At 33.2% G+C, this 18,470-nt stretch overlaps 1 protein-coding gene across 1 annotated transcript; it reads right to left on the minus strand.

Moving 5' to 3' along the window:
• Window positions 1-6,675: 6,675 nt before the first annotated feature.
• LOC114246127 (leucine-rich repeat-containing protein 40) lies at window positions 6,676-17,968 on the minus strand. The gene is made up of 11 exons (XM_028178536.2): window positions 17,392-17,968; window positions 16,511-16,695; window positions 15,150-15,353; window positions 13,434-13,557; window positions 12,630-12,799; window positions 12,082-12,224; window positions 11,544-11,726; window positions 10,164-10,307; window positions 9,366-9,554; window positions 7,676-7,867; window positions 6,676-6,851 (listed from the first exon to the last, which is right to left on the minus strand). The coding sequence occupies exons 1-11, from the start codon at window positions 17,552-17,554 to the stop codon at window positions 6,743-6,745; spliced, it is 1,806 nt and encodes a 601-aa protein (XP_028034337.2). The 5' UTR covers window positions 17,555-17,968; the 3' UTR covers window positions 6,676-6,742.
• Between the last annotated feature and the right edge of the window lie 502 nt (window positions 17,969-18,470).

Raw genomic sequence — 18,470 nt, forward strand, 5'->3', positions numbered from 1 at the left:
GGCGACGGTGACCACTCACCATCAGGTGGGCCGTATGCTCGTCTGCCTACAAGGGCAATAAAAAAAAGTTCAATGATTTCGACATTGTTTCCAAGTTTGGTAGCGGCGTTCTCATTGTGATGTCTATAAGCTCCGACAGCCAATTAACACCAAATGGGCCCTAAGCTCGTTCACACATATGTATACGAATTTTATAAAGATAAAAATACATTCAATGAATGGGGTAAATACGCTAATCTGTATTTTATAACACAAGTGGTCTTCTTCTTTTTCTTGCCCTCAATACACATTAGGTATGCGAGGTATGGGCATTATGTCCTCTTATCATGCTGCATAGGAATTTGTCCTGAGTTTTACGACCGGACGTCCACTCTCCTTAGGTTCCTCCTCCATACATCCATTGCAAAGTGCCACAGAGAGGGACTTTTCTGTTTCTGCTTTTGGTTTCTTTTTCTTCATCCATTTTTGGTTAGCATTTGCATTTTCTTATAAAAATAACAGTAAAATTAAATTTTTAATAGAAAAAGATAACTATCACATTTCATTAGTTTTTCACAATTCATCACAAAGTCTATTGAACATCAATTTGGGACATCTTTTATAGTTGGTTCGCACGCGCCTGTGCCATTCCTAAATAGTATTGAATGAATCTAAATCTATAGAAATCGAACGACCTCCAACGTGTTTATAGAAAATATTTAATTGTATTTGCATTCAACAAAGCCCGTAGATGACATTGTGGCTTCGCCCAAATATGTCACTGGTGGTAGGACCTCTTGAGTCCGCACGGGTAGGTACTACCACCCTGCCTATTTCTGCCGTGAAGCAGTAATGCGTTTCGGTTTGAAAGGTGGAGCAGCCGTTGTAACTATACTGAGACCTTAGAACTTATATCTCAAGGTGGGTGGCGCACCTACGTTGTAGATGTCTATGGGTTCCAGTAACCACTTAACACCAGGTGGGCTGTGAGCTCGTCCACCGAAGTAAATAATAAAAAAATAATAAAATCTGACTATGGATCAGTGTTTTAGGATCCCTAGTGCCCTATCCTAGTGCATTTACGATAATGAAGATTTTTAAAGTGCTCTAAAATTATTGATATTTTCGGCTTTGTCGACCTAACTTAGCAACGCCCCACTTTTTTCAGTGTCTCGAGACGCGACAAAGAGATTCACCGCAGAATTATTATACCGACATTCTAAGATGGCCAACTTGCATTTATGATTTTAAATATGGAACTCCTGTTATGTACACAACACAAGTGAGACTTCGATATTACCTCTGTAGGTATGCAATAATAAAAACACCATAATATACAGTTATACTCTATTCCAATTACGAAGTCCCATGAGACAAATGTTATTATTATTTTATTGTGTGTGTGAATTAATTGTATAATGATTTAGATTGATTGTGTATTTTTAAATGATGTTTACGACCATGAATAAAAAATGTTTATAATTATTTCGAATTATGTGAAACGTGAAGAGTTACGCTCTAAGAAGTGTCAAAAGGGACTTTGTAATTGGAATAAAGTGTAGTATATTTTACCTTTGATATTACAACTACATATGTATAAATAAGTCGAAAGAAAAAAGTGTGTGTGTGTGTGTGTGTGTGTGCGTGTGTGTGTGTGTGTGTGTGTGCAAGTCACACACGGTAGAAGTGAAACTTATAAATAAGATATAGATATACTGACTATCCCACTACACAGGTGCATACATATGGACAATGATTAGTAGACGATAATGGGGATGCTACGAGTCGCACAAAGAGGAGACCGAGAAAGTCTAATGTGTTCTATCTCATTCTCTCGCCGGCTGAATCCTATACATTTATGTGTTTGTCTCTGTGGACTTATTTTTTCGTTTCATCGAGTTTGAAATCACGACGATTCTAAAGAAGTTTCACTTCAAAAACACATAAGATTATAATTTGTTTACGACCACTCGTGCGTGTTCACTAACACAGCAAAATTTACGTAAATGAACTGTTAAAGTCAGATATAACTAAAACGATGATAAAATCCGATGTCAGTGGCGCACATTTTTTTTTATTGCCTTTGTAGGCAGACGAGCATACGGCCCACCTGATGGTGAGTGGTTACCGTCGCCCATGCACTTCAGCAATGCCAGGGGCAGAGCCAAGCCGCTGCCTACCAAGCCAAGCCGCTGCCTACATCGGGAGAATTCTCAGAAGTGGACAAGCTTGCACTGGTGACGATCATGATATTTATCCGTAATATAACGTAATATAATCGTGTTCCCAACGACTAGATTCCCGATAAAAATAACATAGTTTCCATTTCAAAATAGCTTCATCCGATCTAAAATCACATACATGCGGGACACGAAATAAAACACCAGTTTCCTTAAAGCGTTTATTCCACGGATTCATTGAACATTAAAACTCTTAATAAATCACATAAAATATTGTGCTCTAAATATAACAACAAACACGCGCTTTTGCGTTAAGCGTAGCCAACTAGCCAGTTTAAGTTGAAACACGAATTATTTTCACTCACGCTAAACATACGATATACGCAAGACGTATCGTTAGATATCATTTGATTGTTTTGCCTAAATTTTCATGTCGAGGGTTGAAAGATTATTTGGTTTAAGTGACATCTCACTTAATACGCGACATTTATCTTTGTAATTAAAGGTCCCTTTTAATTGGTATTAGCATCAACTGTTCTAGATTTTTAATTGAACTCCAATTAAATTTACCCCATTCAAATAGCTGAGCAAGTTTTTTATTGCGATACTAGCTAACGCGACAGACTTCGTAGTGCCTCAATCGATAAATAAAAGACCTAAACTTTTGTATAAAATAAACTTAAAACAAACAAAAGGAATCCGTCCGACGGGGGACACGTCAAAGGGAAAACACTATTGTTATTTTTATTTAATTCCGAGCATTTTCATATTTATCTAGCTTTTAAACCTTCTCTGGACTTCCACAAATAATTCAAGACCAAAATTAGCCAAATCGGTCCAGCCGTTCTCGAGTTTTAGCGAGACTAACGAACAGCAATTCATTTACATATATATATATATTTGTTTCCAAATTTTAAACTTTAAATGGTTCTCCTGTAAAATTGCAAAGATGTCGCTTCAACCAAATACCATTTCACCCTTCGATATATGTAGTTAGTTATTTTGTACAAAAATATTTCTCAGGTACATGCAATACTTTGGTTTTGAACGTTTTAGTTTTCGGTTAAAATGGCCGATGTTTCGGAACGTCGCTTACAAAAGCATTATTGTCATAAAACCGAGGCCATAGGATCGACGATACGTCAGTAAGGTTTCTTTACAAAATTTTCTTATTGGGAATTCTGTATCTTAGTATTTAATTATAACACACGTTGCATGCATTGTACTTGTTACGTGAATACAGACTTTTCTGGAAAAAAAACTTGATGTGCCCAGATGGGGTAACATTTCAATACGTTATCTTTCTCACTCAGATGGACCCCAAAAATTTGTAGCTAAAAGTAAATTGACCCGTATCGTTTTAAAGTTTAATGACAAATAATCTTTTCATATTTCATCAATACAGCCACGATATGATACTTCTATCTTAATAATAATTGTAAATATATTTATATGTTTATACATTTTTTTAATACTATAATTCTCATAATAAATTTATTATTTGTCTCGACGCGACCATATAAAGTAGCAAAGAACGGAAGCGTTAAATGTATATAACACTAAAAATATAATCAAAAGTGTGCAAAAACAATATGCATTATATTCATCTTGATATAAAAAGCAGAGAGGCATATTGACCCCACTTGAAGTCCGCGAGCCCAGAAAGATTACAAAAAAAAATCAGTAATTAGCATCGCCAGACTTTTACATATTGACATGTGATGTAGGTACTTTCAATTATTACCAAAAGTCGGATCTAAAACTTTATTTAAAAAAAAACATTTTACATCGTAATTGGATCTTGTCTATGGTAGTTTCTAGAAACAGTTGATCTATGGGAGCATTGGAAACCGTGTTTGGTTCAAATTGAATTAAATAATTTATTATGAAAGAAAATTTGTTCAAAACGATATCGTAGTGTAGTGTAAATACACAAGACCATAATTATTTCGAATCCGGAAAACGATTTTTGTAAAAAGTAAATAGATCAGACATTTGGTTTTTAGAAAACACAAAACATACCCGCATATCGCGAAAATTGATATTGCAATAGCAACTTGGATTCATCTCTTGAATGATGATTAAAATTAAACATTTAATCACAATTTATTAAATAATAATCATTGTGCAGCAAATTAAATGATTTAAAAAAATCAAGGTATCTTTCATAAACTTAAATAAATATGTATTTTGATTCACTATTCGATATCAACGTTTAAATCTTCAATGGTTTGAAGCATTGAATTAATAAATAGTTTCCAAAAAAAATGTTTATCACAAATACGTTTTTTTTTGGCAATTTTATTGAGTATCATTTCAAATACATTGTTCGACTTTGCGAACTCCAATTAACTGTTTTACTTATTAAAAATAGGCTTCGTTCTTTTTATAGTCAAAACAAACAAAGCATATTTCATTATAATATATAAATCCGTGTAACAATAATTCACACAGTACACGTATCACAACCGAACACTATTTTATTTTATTATTAAAAAAAGAAAACAATTTAATTAATAATCAACAAAAATCAACAATAAACGAAGCAAATGAATATAATGAATAATTTATCTTATAATTCCCTAGAATTGGTTCATAACTTTTTTTAAGCCTCAAAATACTTTATAACAAATATTAAAACTTATTGATAAACAAATTTAACAAAATGAATAAAATAAAAGTACGTTTTTCAGGTACGTAACAAAAAAATAATTGAAAAGTAAATATATTTGGTTCAGTAGCTAGCCGCCTTCATGTCTGATATGGCTTCAAATATTTTTGTTAATGATAAAAATATGGATCACATAAATAAGAACATTGTGGGCTACTCGTGAATTAATATTTAAACATGTCATTAGAAATGGGACATAAACATATGAATTAAGAATTATACTTGATCCAACAATATACATAATATTAATTAATTTTATTGGTAACTTTGAATTAATGCAGACATATTGATATGCAATTTTTGTACGACAAATATAATAAAAAATGTAAAACTGCTTTACGTCTATTCTCTTTGCCTTGTGGTTTATCTCTTTTTTTTTTAATAATAATTTGTGTATATTATAGATTTTAAATTCACTAAATTATAGTACTATTTACTATTTTTAATTCGATATTATTATTCGAAATTGGTGACCAAAATTGTATCCAACTTGTTTATGTGATCTATACAATAAACTAGATAAGTTATTACTAATAAAAATAGGGTGTTGCGACATTTTGTTTTTGTTCTTTTTTGTTTTTCCCTACATGTTTGATGGTGGCTATATCAACTATGCGCGAACGGTGGAACATTTTGTAATTATTAAGTTGTAGTTAAGGACCGCCAAGACTAAAGGAGGAGTAACTAAAGATTCAGTATTAAGATTGACTGTAAGAAAAATCGAATTGTTAACGTAACGTCTAGAACATTCTAGAGCGGTGTTTCCCAACGTAGGGCCCACGCCCCACAAGGGGACAATTTGATATTTAAAGGGGGACAATCGCACTAAAATTAATATACATAATATGTAGAAAAAAATGTATTAAAATTATTTTGAATTTGAATTTCAGTTCCTTATTATATCTTTTGAAATATTTACTATGTTTTGATAACAATTTCATAGTAATTTCTTCCTAAAACGTATCATTTATGTTACTCAAGTGAACAAATCAATTTTTTTATGTTAAAAATTATGCATAGGGCGCATAAAAATTTTAGAAATGTTACAGTGGGACATGACACAAAAAAGGTTAGGAAGCACTGTTCTAGACGCTAGAACGCACAGGAGTCAAACGAATGTTGAATGATCAAAGATGATGTTGGTTTCGATTTTGGCCACTTAAGGCGTCAAAAAAGAGACCTTTTGAACGAATAACCTATCAAACAATATCGTAGCTGAAATAGTGTTAACAAACAAAATATGAGGCGTCTTCCTATTTGATCTAAATACCAAAGGATCAAATTTGATTTGTGTCCGATACTGAAACAATACTGTACTGTGTGTACAATACTGAAACTTGTTATATTAAAACAATAATAAACACAGGTAATTGTAATCACTTATCTACGTACAATTTATTAGTAATAACTCAACTAGCGTAAATATATCACGCATACAGCCATTGAACGATTATTAAAGGTGGCGCCTTCTTATAAATTCAATAACAGTATCAAATTGTATATAAATATGCATATGTATATCACACTTTTAGAATTGAAGTAGCTTAATCCAAAATTTTGTTTTTTTTTTGTAAACGCCAAAAATGTAATTAAAGAAATGTAATTTTTCAGTTTCAATTTTAATACTTTAAGCCTTAAAGATTTAAAAGTGACGAAAAGTTTAGGTTCTAAATTAAAAAATTTAATTTTAAATTTTAAAAGTTTAGTTTTATAAACTCATAAAATAAATAATTATATAAATCGTTCATATTATTAAAACTCATTTTCTAATTATTTTCTATTTAAGCTAGTTAAATTCTAAAGACATGATATATATATAAACTCGTATATCTCTGCAGCTTATTCTTTCTTTTGTATAAGACAAAAATATAATAAATAAATGAAAAACCTGCATGTGCATTCATTCGTAGGGCTAGGCGGTAGGGATCCGGTCCCGCAGATACGAGAGCACGGAGGCGGTGCCCTTCGCCAGCACGGCGTGCCGGGGCTGACGGAAACAGTTGCCCATCAACTCCAGTGTCCTGCAACAGAACGGTGCTTCAGGATAATAGATATCGAGAGCTATTTGGCTTAATACGTGACATTTACTGGTGGTAGGACCTCTTGTGGGTCCGCACGGGTGGTGGTACCGACCGCCATCAGGAGGCACCGATCGTATGATGAAGTTTCTGTGAGATTATATCACGGAGGATATTATAGCTGAAACTAGACTGGGAAACGAATAGTCAGACAAATAAGCATTGTGGTTTAAACAATTTTAATAGGACAATGGGATTCAGCCGTTATAGATGATAATCGGAATGTCGCATTTCTTATTCAATTGTTTCTTTAGAACTTATATTTGTATGGAGTCGGAACGTTTGCCTACGTTTGCCGCTAGGGGCGCTGTTCCAACTGCATACAAATTTTGCATTAACTTTTACGCGATCGAGTACGTTAAAAAACTCGCACTAAGCTCATAGAACACATAACTGATATGTATTTCTTATCTATGTATCGTTGTATGTATGTATCTATGTATTTGTTTTGGAAATGTAATTTATAACCTATATAGTGTTCATTTTACTCATGTCTACTGTAATTCTTTAAATTATCGCCATGTATTAACTTCATCACAGCTAACGCACTTCTTGAATCTTTCACTTCATCAACGAGGGTTAACTGGAAGAGAATGCCTGCATGGCGTTAAGTTCGCCTTTGTACACTATTTTGTGCAATAAAGAATTTTCATTCATTCATTAATTCATTCAACTGCTTCACGGCAGATATAAGCAGGGCTGTGATACCTACAATTGCGGACTCACAAGACGCCCTACGGACCAGTAAATAAACAATAGGAACGAACCTCAGATGCGTAAAGTTCCCTAGCTCGGGCGGTACGGTGGAGATGCTGTTGTTGGCCAGGTCGAGGACGGCCAGCTTGCCGAGCCGGGCGAGCGCGTCCGACGATACATTAATTTCCTCGATCTGATTATCGGCGGCCAGCAATATCTCCAAGTTCTCCAAATCATAAACGCAACGAGGGATTTTCGTAAACCTTAAAAATATATATATAGATATACTAGCAGACCCGGCCACACGTTGCTGTGGCTAAGATTTTTGTTTTTAAATAACACGCGGCCGGCTTTGCTAATACCAAAAATTCACAAAGTAAGAACAATTCACTGTAAGAATTTCACTGTATTGCGTTTACTACGAAATAAATTTCACTTATACTTTGGCCTCAGCAACACGTGGTGTTTACGCCATTAAATTGTAGCTTATGTGAAACGTTGGTATTTTTAACACAACGCCATCTATGAGATATTAATGTCAGACAGTATTACAATTGTCTGTAAAAACTGATTTAAGGCGCCATCTGTTTTAGAATTATGAAACATACAATTAATAACAAAAATCAACATAAGAAATAATTTTGTTGTTAATTAATAAATATTGCGACCATTAATCGAAATAAAAACCATTCTATCTTTCAAGTTGGAGCAAACTGCACACGGTGTGCAATTTAATTTAAAATCGTTTAAGTAGTTTAGGAGTCCATCGCGGACAAACAACGTGACACGTGATTTATATATATTAAGATTTTTACCTTCTTTGTCGTAAAATTTTAAAATGTATCGAATTTCTTCATTAGGCTCACTCACTAGACAGTACGAAAAATAAATAAAAATCACACATTTTCCTAATTTGAATTTGGAATTATCTTCTTTAAAATTCAAACTTTTAATGATACCAAAAACCAGCCAGATACAAATAGTATAGGCAAAGAGATTTTATTACAAGTTCATACATACTATAATGCATGTATATATAATATAATATATTGTTACTTTCAATGGATATCTAGTTTTAACGGATCCCATAGACGCGGTAAGGTTTGCATCGTTGTTTAAATTAGAACGGATGGTTTTTTTCCTACCTACTCTAGTAACCTCGAGGGGTTATTCTAGATTCACCGAAAAAAAAAGAAAGACATGGACAAAGAAAATATCAGGGCACAACCATGTATGTTCCTATATCTTTATAATTATATGGATTATTTCAGAACGAATAAACAATAAAAGACTTAATTGCGTTTTATGTTATAAAGTAAGAAAAAACCATTTAAAGCCCTTAATCTCTTTTAAAATTAATATAAAAAATTAAACAATATTAATATACTATAAAAAACTGAAATTTCTTTTCACTGAATGACAGAGAGGTGAGTGATTCTAAAAAACATTTTTTTTAAAACAAAAGAGTTTTAATGATTTTAAATGATAAAGGTTTTTCTTTACATATATATATTTTGAAACCTGAATACTCTTCTCAAACCTTGTTAATTTAAATAAAATAACACTGAGGAAAAAACCACATACGAGTCAAAAATTCATGTTAAAGTAAAATAATTAATGAGTTCTGGTGTCAGGTACTACGGTGATTAAGTGATTAAAATTGAGACATAAGCATCAGTACCATTCGTCTATCAGTTTATACCGTTGGCTTAAAGGACCAAAAGCCATACATTTAAAAAAAAAGTTTAAAGTAACACTCACTTGTTATTCGATATGACGAGTTCCCTCAAGTATTTCAGGGAACCAATCTCCTTTGGTAATTCGGTGAGACAGTTCTTCCCCAAGTCTATATACTGGATATGTACGCAGGTGCTTATCTCCGATGGAACACTCGATATATTGTTCGACGATAGCACTAATTGTGTCAGCGATTCTTTAACTTGACAGATTCTGCAAAAATAATTAGGTTAATTTCGATTGAACCCAAGTAAATATTCTTATAAAAAAAAAACTTGGTGCACGTGAAAGAAGTAAAACTTCAATGTACCTTAATAAATAACATTCGCTTAGAAAGAAGTTAATGCCGACAATCAATGATTACCGAACGAGAACCTTAGGTTTTATTTAATAATATTTTTAGTGATAATTTAATACATCACTTCTATTTAAAATACTGCTCTCTGTAAATATTTTAAAAACTAATCTGTTCACTTCGTTGGCCTTGCAATGTAGTAATTTATATGAAATCCTATAGATGTCGCTAAGCTAAATAACGACCTAGGTTGCTTTGAATTTCCCTCTCCACGGTCGAGTGGTTGCGAGACGCTCTATTTTCTCACTCTCGCTCTTCTTAAAATGTATCTTCTCCCTTTAGCTGTGAATCTGTCGCGAGTTAAATTTTACTCTCAACGTGCCCAAAGAAGTTTCACTTCAAAAATAATGAAGTAGGTGTAGCTACAACAGCCCCATGCTAAATTTTCTCCCGATTGCCGTAATATGTATCTGTATAATCTGTTGTAACATACAATCTAATTGTATTTTAAATCAACAGAAACTCACCCAAAAGGCACACTGGTCAACTTGTTCTTGGACAGATCTATAATATGCACCTCCGCATCGGCCGCCGCTTTGAACACGTCGTCTGGTACGTTTTGTAGCTCGCGCGATGGCAACATCAGCGCCTGACTTTTCTTCAACGTGTATCTGTAACAACGGAAATACAATCAAAACTGAAAACAGTTAATTTCCATGATCCGCGCAATGGTTGAGTGGATTTGGATAAAACTTAGAAGTTTTATAGTTTATGTATAGATACAAAGTTCAACAAATCAAATGTTCCTTGAAACTTAAATCCGAACTGTTCGGCGATCAGGCTTTTCGAAGTTTTTTTTTTGTGTTAAGTGGTTACTGGAGCCCATAGACATCTACAACGTAAATGCGCCACCCACCTTGAGATATAAACTCTAAGGTCTCAAGTATAGTTACAACGGCTGCCCCGCCCTTCAAACCGAAACGCATTAGTGCTTCATGGCAGAAATAGGCGGACTCACAAGAGGTCCTACCACCAGTAAAAAGGTTGAAGTCCCAAAGGCTTTTGCATAGTAGCCGTTCGAATAGCTTGCCTAGCGCTAGGAGGAGGCTGATTGGGCGGTAGCTCGCAGAAATTCGAAGTGAAGCATAATGCAATACAATATAAATTTCCTGCTTCATTCACGTTGCGATGTTTCCATGTTTTTTTTAATTGCTTAAATAGGTGGACGAGCTTACGGCCCATCCGGTGCTAACTGCTTGCCGGAGCCCATAGACATCAGCAGCGTAGATGCTAAAATCCACCTTAAAATCAGAGTTCTAAGATTTACAGTACAACAGCTGCCCTATGCTTCAAACCGAAACGCATTACTGCTTCACGACAGAAACAGCCAGGGTAGTGGTACCTATCCGTGCGGGCTCACAATAAGGCCTAACATCAATATATGTTTTAATGAAAAAAATAAATAAAAAATGCGACAGTCCGATTATGATGAATATGTCAGTTTGAATATGCAAATAAAATTCGAAAATATCAATTTTAACTATTCCGTGCTATAATTGTGCATTGTAATTGTAATTTTTTATAATTTAATATAGGCATGTATTTCAATGTTTTTATTGTTGTTGTTGCAGTTATTGTTACCAGATAATGATTGGTCGGTCCGATGCTGGTGCGCACGTCTCTCCGCAGGTGCCGGCGGAAGATCAGCGCCCCAGTACCGATTGTCTCGATACTCTTAGGCATTGCTGAGCCGGTAACCCTTTCCAAGCCTCGTTATTTTTCTTTTAATTTTTGTTTCATTTTTTGTAAATTTATGTTTGGAATAAATGTTTATTATTATTATTATTATCATCTAGGACAGCTAAAATCCATTGTACTATTAAAATTGTTTAAACCACAATGCGTACTTATCTGGCCACTCGTTTTCCAGTCTGGTTTCAGCTAAAATTTCCTCTGTGATACGATCTCGAAGAAACTTCATCATGCGATCGGTGCCTCCTCTGATGATGTCCTGCCTCACGAACGACAGCCTGTTACCGTCCATGTTGATGCTTTGTAATTGTGACATTAAACCTAAATTTCTTGGCAACCTGTTAAAGAGAACATCTCTTGAGAAGCACGCCTTATATCTCTCGCGTCTTCGTTTTCGCAAAAAAAAAAAAAATCGCTAATATTACAGAGCCCGCAATGTAGCGAAAAGAAATTACATTTGTATTTAAAAGTATACAGGAACCTGAACAAAAATGAAAATATCTGTTTTTCTTTTAATTCATCATAGAATACCAACATACTTTATTTCAATCTAAACAATTTTTAAATTACAAATAAGTATACAATTTTATTACTATGTTTTTTTTAAACTAAGTATAATAATAATACACTACTAGATAAGACTGATCAGATAAATACTCATCTAGAAATATTGTCGGAACAAACTAAACTTACTTATTTAAATTGTTATTAGTTAGGTCCAGCCTTTTCAATTTTTGCAATAGTGATATGTTCTCTGGCAACACTTCGAGTTTATTGTCGCGTATGTTTAAGATGCTCAAGTGTTGCATTTGGTCGCAAAACTCTTCGGTTATCTCCTAAAACGTAAACAAGGTCAAAAACGATCTTAAATTAATAGTCTGATCTATAGATCAGAATTATAGGAGTTTGTGATGACCTAAATTATTTAAGGTCCTAAACCTATTACTCCCATTCATATGTGGTGCTAGGCATCATTATCCTATTTTGAAACTTATAATTGATAAACAACTAATTTGGTGGCGAGAACCTCGAAAATTCACAAAAAACACCTCTGATGTTCGTACAGCTTTACATTGGATCAACACATTACAATAAATAAATAAATCTTGCAATTATTCTGCTACTCTGTTGACTACTCTGTTGACATTTCTTGTCTTCTCTCTTGTTTTTATTACATTTTTAATAATATTTACATTGACTGAGGAACAGTGTACAATTAACTAGTAGAACTCGTAACTTACTTTGATATAATTGTTCGCTAAATATATTTCCTTGAGCGCCGTACAACCGTAGAAGTCTGGCAACTCTTCAATATCATTATGGTTTGCGTCCAAAATTTCCATTTTTCTCAATTCGCCTAGCGGAGGCATCTTTTTTAGATTATTGTTACTAATGTTTAACTTTTTCAAATCTAGAATAGATGGAATTTATATGACATATTTATGTTGTTAATTTTACAGTCTCCTATTTTGTATTCCAATTAGGTAACATATGGTTGTAAAGTTATTGTACAAGAGGAAGCTATGTTATGAATGTAACTATATGGGTTAGTATTGTTGTGTTTACATTTCTGTGGTTTAAGGGGCGTCTTCCAAGCGTTCCAAACAGTTAGTTACGAAAGTACAAAAATTGATAGAAATTTCTTGGATAGTACACTATACAACCTAGCGGAAGTAAAAATGACATTAATTCTTCTTCGTTGCTACTCTTGGCAGTAGTCGTGGCTGTCATATCATCGGTGACGTATTTCACAACCCTACACTACTCTTGCTTTCCGGCTGCGCGTCTGGTGCTTAAGTGTAGATAGAAGACAATCTATTACATTCTTGACCTGGTCGGTCCACTTTGAGAGAGATGTGCTGCACAGTCTGTCTCCCTCTAACCTGCACTGCACCACACTAGACGCTTTTTGCACTTATGTAGTGGCATGTGCCACAGGACGCAAGATCAGTTATGTGAGAGAACGTACAGGCGGCGTGATAATGTCAATATCTCATTACAGAATGTTGATGAGTAATTAAGGTTATAAATTTACGAATACGTACCTCTTAAATTGACAATATCAGGCGGTAGCTCAAGTAGCTGGTTGTGCGAAAGATTCAGTTCGACTAGACGCACGAGATATCCCATTCCGGGAGGTAATACTGTTAGTTTGTTGTGCGACAAGTCCTTAAAATAACAAATAATCCATTATATACTCTACATACTTATTTTAGGGTACATTTTAAATTATATCTCAAGGTGGGTGGCGCATTTACGTTGTGGATGTCTATGGGCTCCAGTAACCACTTAACACCAGGTGGGCTGGGAGCTCTTCCACCCATCTAAGCAATAAAAAAAAAAACTATACTGCTAAAATAGGACTAACCTATCGACAAGTGACTATATGATCTCTATGAAATGTTTCAGTATTAAAGGATGAACAGAGATAAATTAAAGCACTAGAGACACTACAGAGCAGAGCAGAGATTACAGAATAAGCATTTTGGTGTCTCAAAACTTGAAAAAATCTAAAGGACAATGCCGAAAAGTGGGCCAACTTCATGACAAAACTATTTGTACTTAAAAAACTATGCCTTATTTTTTCATGTTGTTTAGTTTATGTATCAACATTTCTTTCGCCCTGGCATTGTTTTACAAATAAATAAATTACTTATTTGATAACATCCCAAAACTGAGTGCCATAGTTTTTAAATTCGCCAATAGACAAAGGGAAAATTAGCCCATACAGCCTTATAGTAAACCTATATGCTGACAAACGAAAGAGTTGTCTGTGACTTGAACAACAAATTAAAAAAATTGCTAATGGTTATAATTCACAGACATTTTAGTTTATTGTTGTTCAATTCAATATTTATGTATTGTAATAATAATTATTACTTAAAACCATGAATTATTTAATATTTTTAGATATTAATGATTCCATTAGTAAAAATCTCAATGGCCTACCATTACTCTATTCTTATATATGATCAGAGAGTTTTGGCAGCAACCCGAGTGAAGCGTCACTTGAAGTTTTATTTTAATGTTTTTTTAATAGCTTATTGTGATGTATAATATACAAATTGGGTGTTGTTTTGTATATTAAATGTCAATAATCGTTGTTCACGATTATTGAGGCATTGGAATAAAACTGTGGCTAACATAGCAGTGACTGTTTTTTTTTTTCAAGATAAAAGGTCTGCGGAAATTCACGCTCACTCAATGTGCTATTCATCAAGTTGACGTCAAAACTCCCAAAAAGCAATAAAAAGAAATACACCGGATTTTTATTAACATAAAAAAAAATATAAAAAATATAACTATGACAGACTAGACTGTATAGGCTACGCTCTTTGCCTGCTTGTTGGCGAATTTAAAAACAACAACAACAAAATCGTTTCCGGCTTCCGGATTTCATTTCATTTTATTATTATTATGAGGATATAATAATAATAAAATGTACGTAAGGGCTTATTTCTAGCAACATTAACCACAATTAACTTATTTAATACTGTAAATAATGATGAGAGCGATTATTGATTTCGAAGAAAACAATTAACAACTTAATTTTAGCTGCAAAAAAAAACAGATTTCTCTTAAACCTGGGTGAGAATATAAAAATCGTTTTCTGAATATGAAACGATATTTCTTTGTCTATCAAATTAAGTTAAAATCATCATCACCCGACCACTTTTTTTAGGGGCCCAAACGCCCATAGAAAATGGGCATTGTCCTTTAGGCAAATAAATAATTATAAAATTATAGCAATGTGTCCTTACTAAAAAATTTAACATGACAAGATCTCCGAAATCTGGTTCGATTTTTTTCAGTGCATTGTGTGATAGACCGAGCCACCTCAGTTCCGTTAATCTGTAGAACTCTTTAGGTAGAACTGACAGTTGATTGTGGTCTAAACTTAAATTCGATAAATTCTTGAGGTCACCAAATTCCGGTGGTAAGCTTTCAATAGCGTTGTCGTGCAACTGGAATGGTAAAAAAGTAAATATTAGAAATAAAAACTATCAAAATTAATAATTGTTTATTTGGATTGTTATAAATATTTCCAAGAAAACCAAACCCTTCAAATTCAAATTCAATTCATATTAATCAGCATTTATGTCAGACCCTTAGCTTTAAAACTTTAAAGGGTTAAACTTGGAAAGTAGAAGAAAATCCTATGAATTTAGGAATAAAATATTCTTATATTATATATAACTATTCTTATTTTAGTAGTATAAAGATATTAGATCAAAGTATATAAATCACTAACTGCTCTAACAACTCTAAGTAATACACTTGTATAAAAGCACTACTAATAAAAAAAAACTTCACCAAAAATAGTTTAAAAATAAAGTGCTTTGACTGTTCATTTTAACCATAGAACCTATAAGAACCACAATACTACTAGTCTACTTGATACCACAAAACTCAATTTCAATGAATAATGCCCCACCAGGTACCTGCGAAGAGCCTGCTAAGCACTTAAGCTTCTGCACTATGCTTCTGAGCAAAACTAAGCTTGATATTGCTGAGCAGGCTCACAACTACTTTACCATGTGCCATGTACCATGTTTACTGGTGGTAGGACCTCTTGTGAGTCCGCACGGGTAGGTACCACCGCCCCGCCTATTTCTGCCGTGAAGCAGTAATGCGTTTCGGTTTGAAGGGTGGGGCAGCCGTTGTGACTATACTGAGACCGTAGAACTATATCTCAAGGTGTGTGGCGCATTTACGTTGTAGATGACTATGGGCTCCAGTAACCACTTAACATCAGGTGGGCTTTGAGCTCGTCCACACAGGTAAGCAATAAAAAAAAAAAAAAAAATGTGCCTTTTACCAAATAAATAAGAGCATAGTCACTTATGAATATATAATCAGTATACATTTTTATATCCAAGAACGAGCATATGCATGACTTGTAACAACAGTTCAACTATCATCTTACCTGTTTGTTACACTACACAAACTGAACACATTATTTCCTTCTTTGACATTTTTCTAGTTGATGTTTATATAGCCATAAATACAATAAATAAATACTGAGTTAAAGAATATTATTGCAAATGAATAATTCATACTGAAATCCTCTCAGTGTTAATCATTGTCATCAACTATAATATAAAAATAGGTTCTGGTTTACCTTGAGTGTAATAAGTTGTTGTAAAAGTCTCACATTCGGAGATATAATTTTTATAACATTTGAGCTGAGATCCAGAGTCTTTAATGGCTCATAATTCCACCAACTCTGTTGATCTGATCTTGTAAAATCTACATCTTTAGTTTCATCCATTACTAATTCATCTATCTTCCAAACATTTTCTGGTACTGTAAGATAAAAATAAATAAGCATCTTAATGATATTACACATTTTCACTATCCAGTATAATGTTATATTAAATGTAGGCTTACTGATGTTTAGACTTTAGTTTTTCATAGCCGTTTTATGCCATAATGATTTAGTGATAGTTACCATAATTTTATTACATATCAGTACAAATATTAATCAGTTTGATACATTATATTTATAGCTGGGTCATGGTAATAAACAAGCTCACACTGCATCACCAGTATTCAAAAGGGAATAAAGGTAAAAATCCAGTAAAGAAGTTAACTCCTGATGGTTGATCATGATTAACTTACTTTTGTAGTGTGTTGTTGTAATATATAGAACTGTTGATTTACTTTAAAACGCAGTGTCTATGTGCAGAATGATTTTTTTAACTTTTATGGAAAATGTGTTATTTAATGTATTAAAACATATTATAAGTACAGACAGTAAGACGGAAGTCTTATTTTTGACCTTAGTAATTTACAATTGCACTGTGCAAGAATCAAATAATTATTTTACACTATAATCATAACAATATATTTATTTCTACATTTGGTATTATTATTAACGCTAGATTTAAGTAGCGATTGTCGTAATATATAAGTATATTGCGGAGTAAATAAAATACGTTTTATAGCTACATAATATTGGAGTTTACTTTATGATAAGAATGATACCTAAAATATTCTCACCTGTTCCAAGACCTCTGTTACACAAACTTAACTGTCCAGTTCTCTTCGCTGATTTTACCAAGCCCATTGATAATTCATTTTCGTCAGCCTTTTTATCTTGAAGATGAAAAATTGATCTATCAGTTACTTTTATTTTCGACCTCACAGGTAATTTTCGCGACATTACTACAATGTTGTTTGTTATGGAAACAAATGTTTTTTTGTAATACTCCGTAGACAGATAAGGTTTAATTAGTAGAGCTGTTTTCTGTTGTCGCTAAAGTCTGGTAAAATGCAGTATGAATATGACAATAACATAATGACTGTAAATAATGTCCCCTCATTCAACAGCCAATCCCCATCCTGGCTAATACATTAAATCAAAGAGTAAGGTAAATAGGCGGTTTCAATTAAAATCTTTAAAAAGCATATTACTGCACTCTTTGTTAGATGTTAGTAACGTATACGGTTGAAAATTTAGATATTAATTAAGCTTTTTTTTCATATTACTGTTAATAACGAAGAGTTTTAAAAGACTATTATTAAATTTGCAAAATGACATAGTGTAGGTACTACCTACATGATCTGTGACAATACTGACAATCTAATTCAATTTAAGTTACCGTAAAATGGGGCGATTAGGGACAAATTCCAACTTTATGAGCAATTTTAAGGTAGTTGTTGATGTATATAATGCTATATCAGGATCAAAATGATTGAGTCTTGGGGGCATCTTTGTTGTCTAATTTAAAATTATGCAACTAGCATTCCAGTTTAAGCAAAAAATGCAAAAATAGGTGTAATCCCTATTTACCCGAAAATTACGGTTAATTGGGATGAAATGAGAAATTTGCTAGGGTTGGCACTACTTTTATTTTTATATATAGTTTTAATTTATTTATTTATTTAGTTGCACAAACAAAGTGATCATCAATAAAAAAAATTGAAAAACTGACAAAAGTACATGGCAGACATCACCTCAATTATAAGTGCAATCGACAGTGCATTAACAACTAAATATATATATATATATATATACATATATAGTGGGCTTTCTTAGAAACGGTTTATATTTCTCCGTTCTTGGTAAGTACTTAGGG

The sequence above is a fragment of the Bombyx mandarina genome, chromosome 12 (genome assembly GCF_030267445.1).
Source record: "Bombyx mandarina strain Sakado chromosome 12, ASM3026744v2".
Classification (NCBI taxonomy): domain Eukaryota; kingdom Metazoa; phylum Arthropoda; class Insecta; order Lepidoptera; family Bombycidae; genus Bombyx; species Bombyx mandarina.

Coding starts and splice junctions, on each gene's coding strand:
- LOC114246127 (XM_028178536.2), bottom strand. CDS start 17,554: ATGTCGCGAAAATTACCTGTGAGGTCGAAAATAAAAGTAACTGATAGA. Junction 15,354..16,510: donor AACAACTTATTACACTCAAG/GTAAACCAGAAC, acceptor TTACCATTCCAG/TTGCACGACAACGCTATTGA. Junction 10,308..11,543: donor GAAAACGAGTGGCCAGATAA/GTACGCATTGTG, acceptor CCGTTGTTACAG/ATACACGTTGAAGAAAAGTC.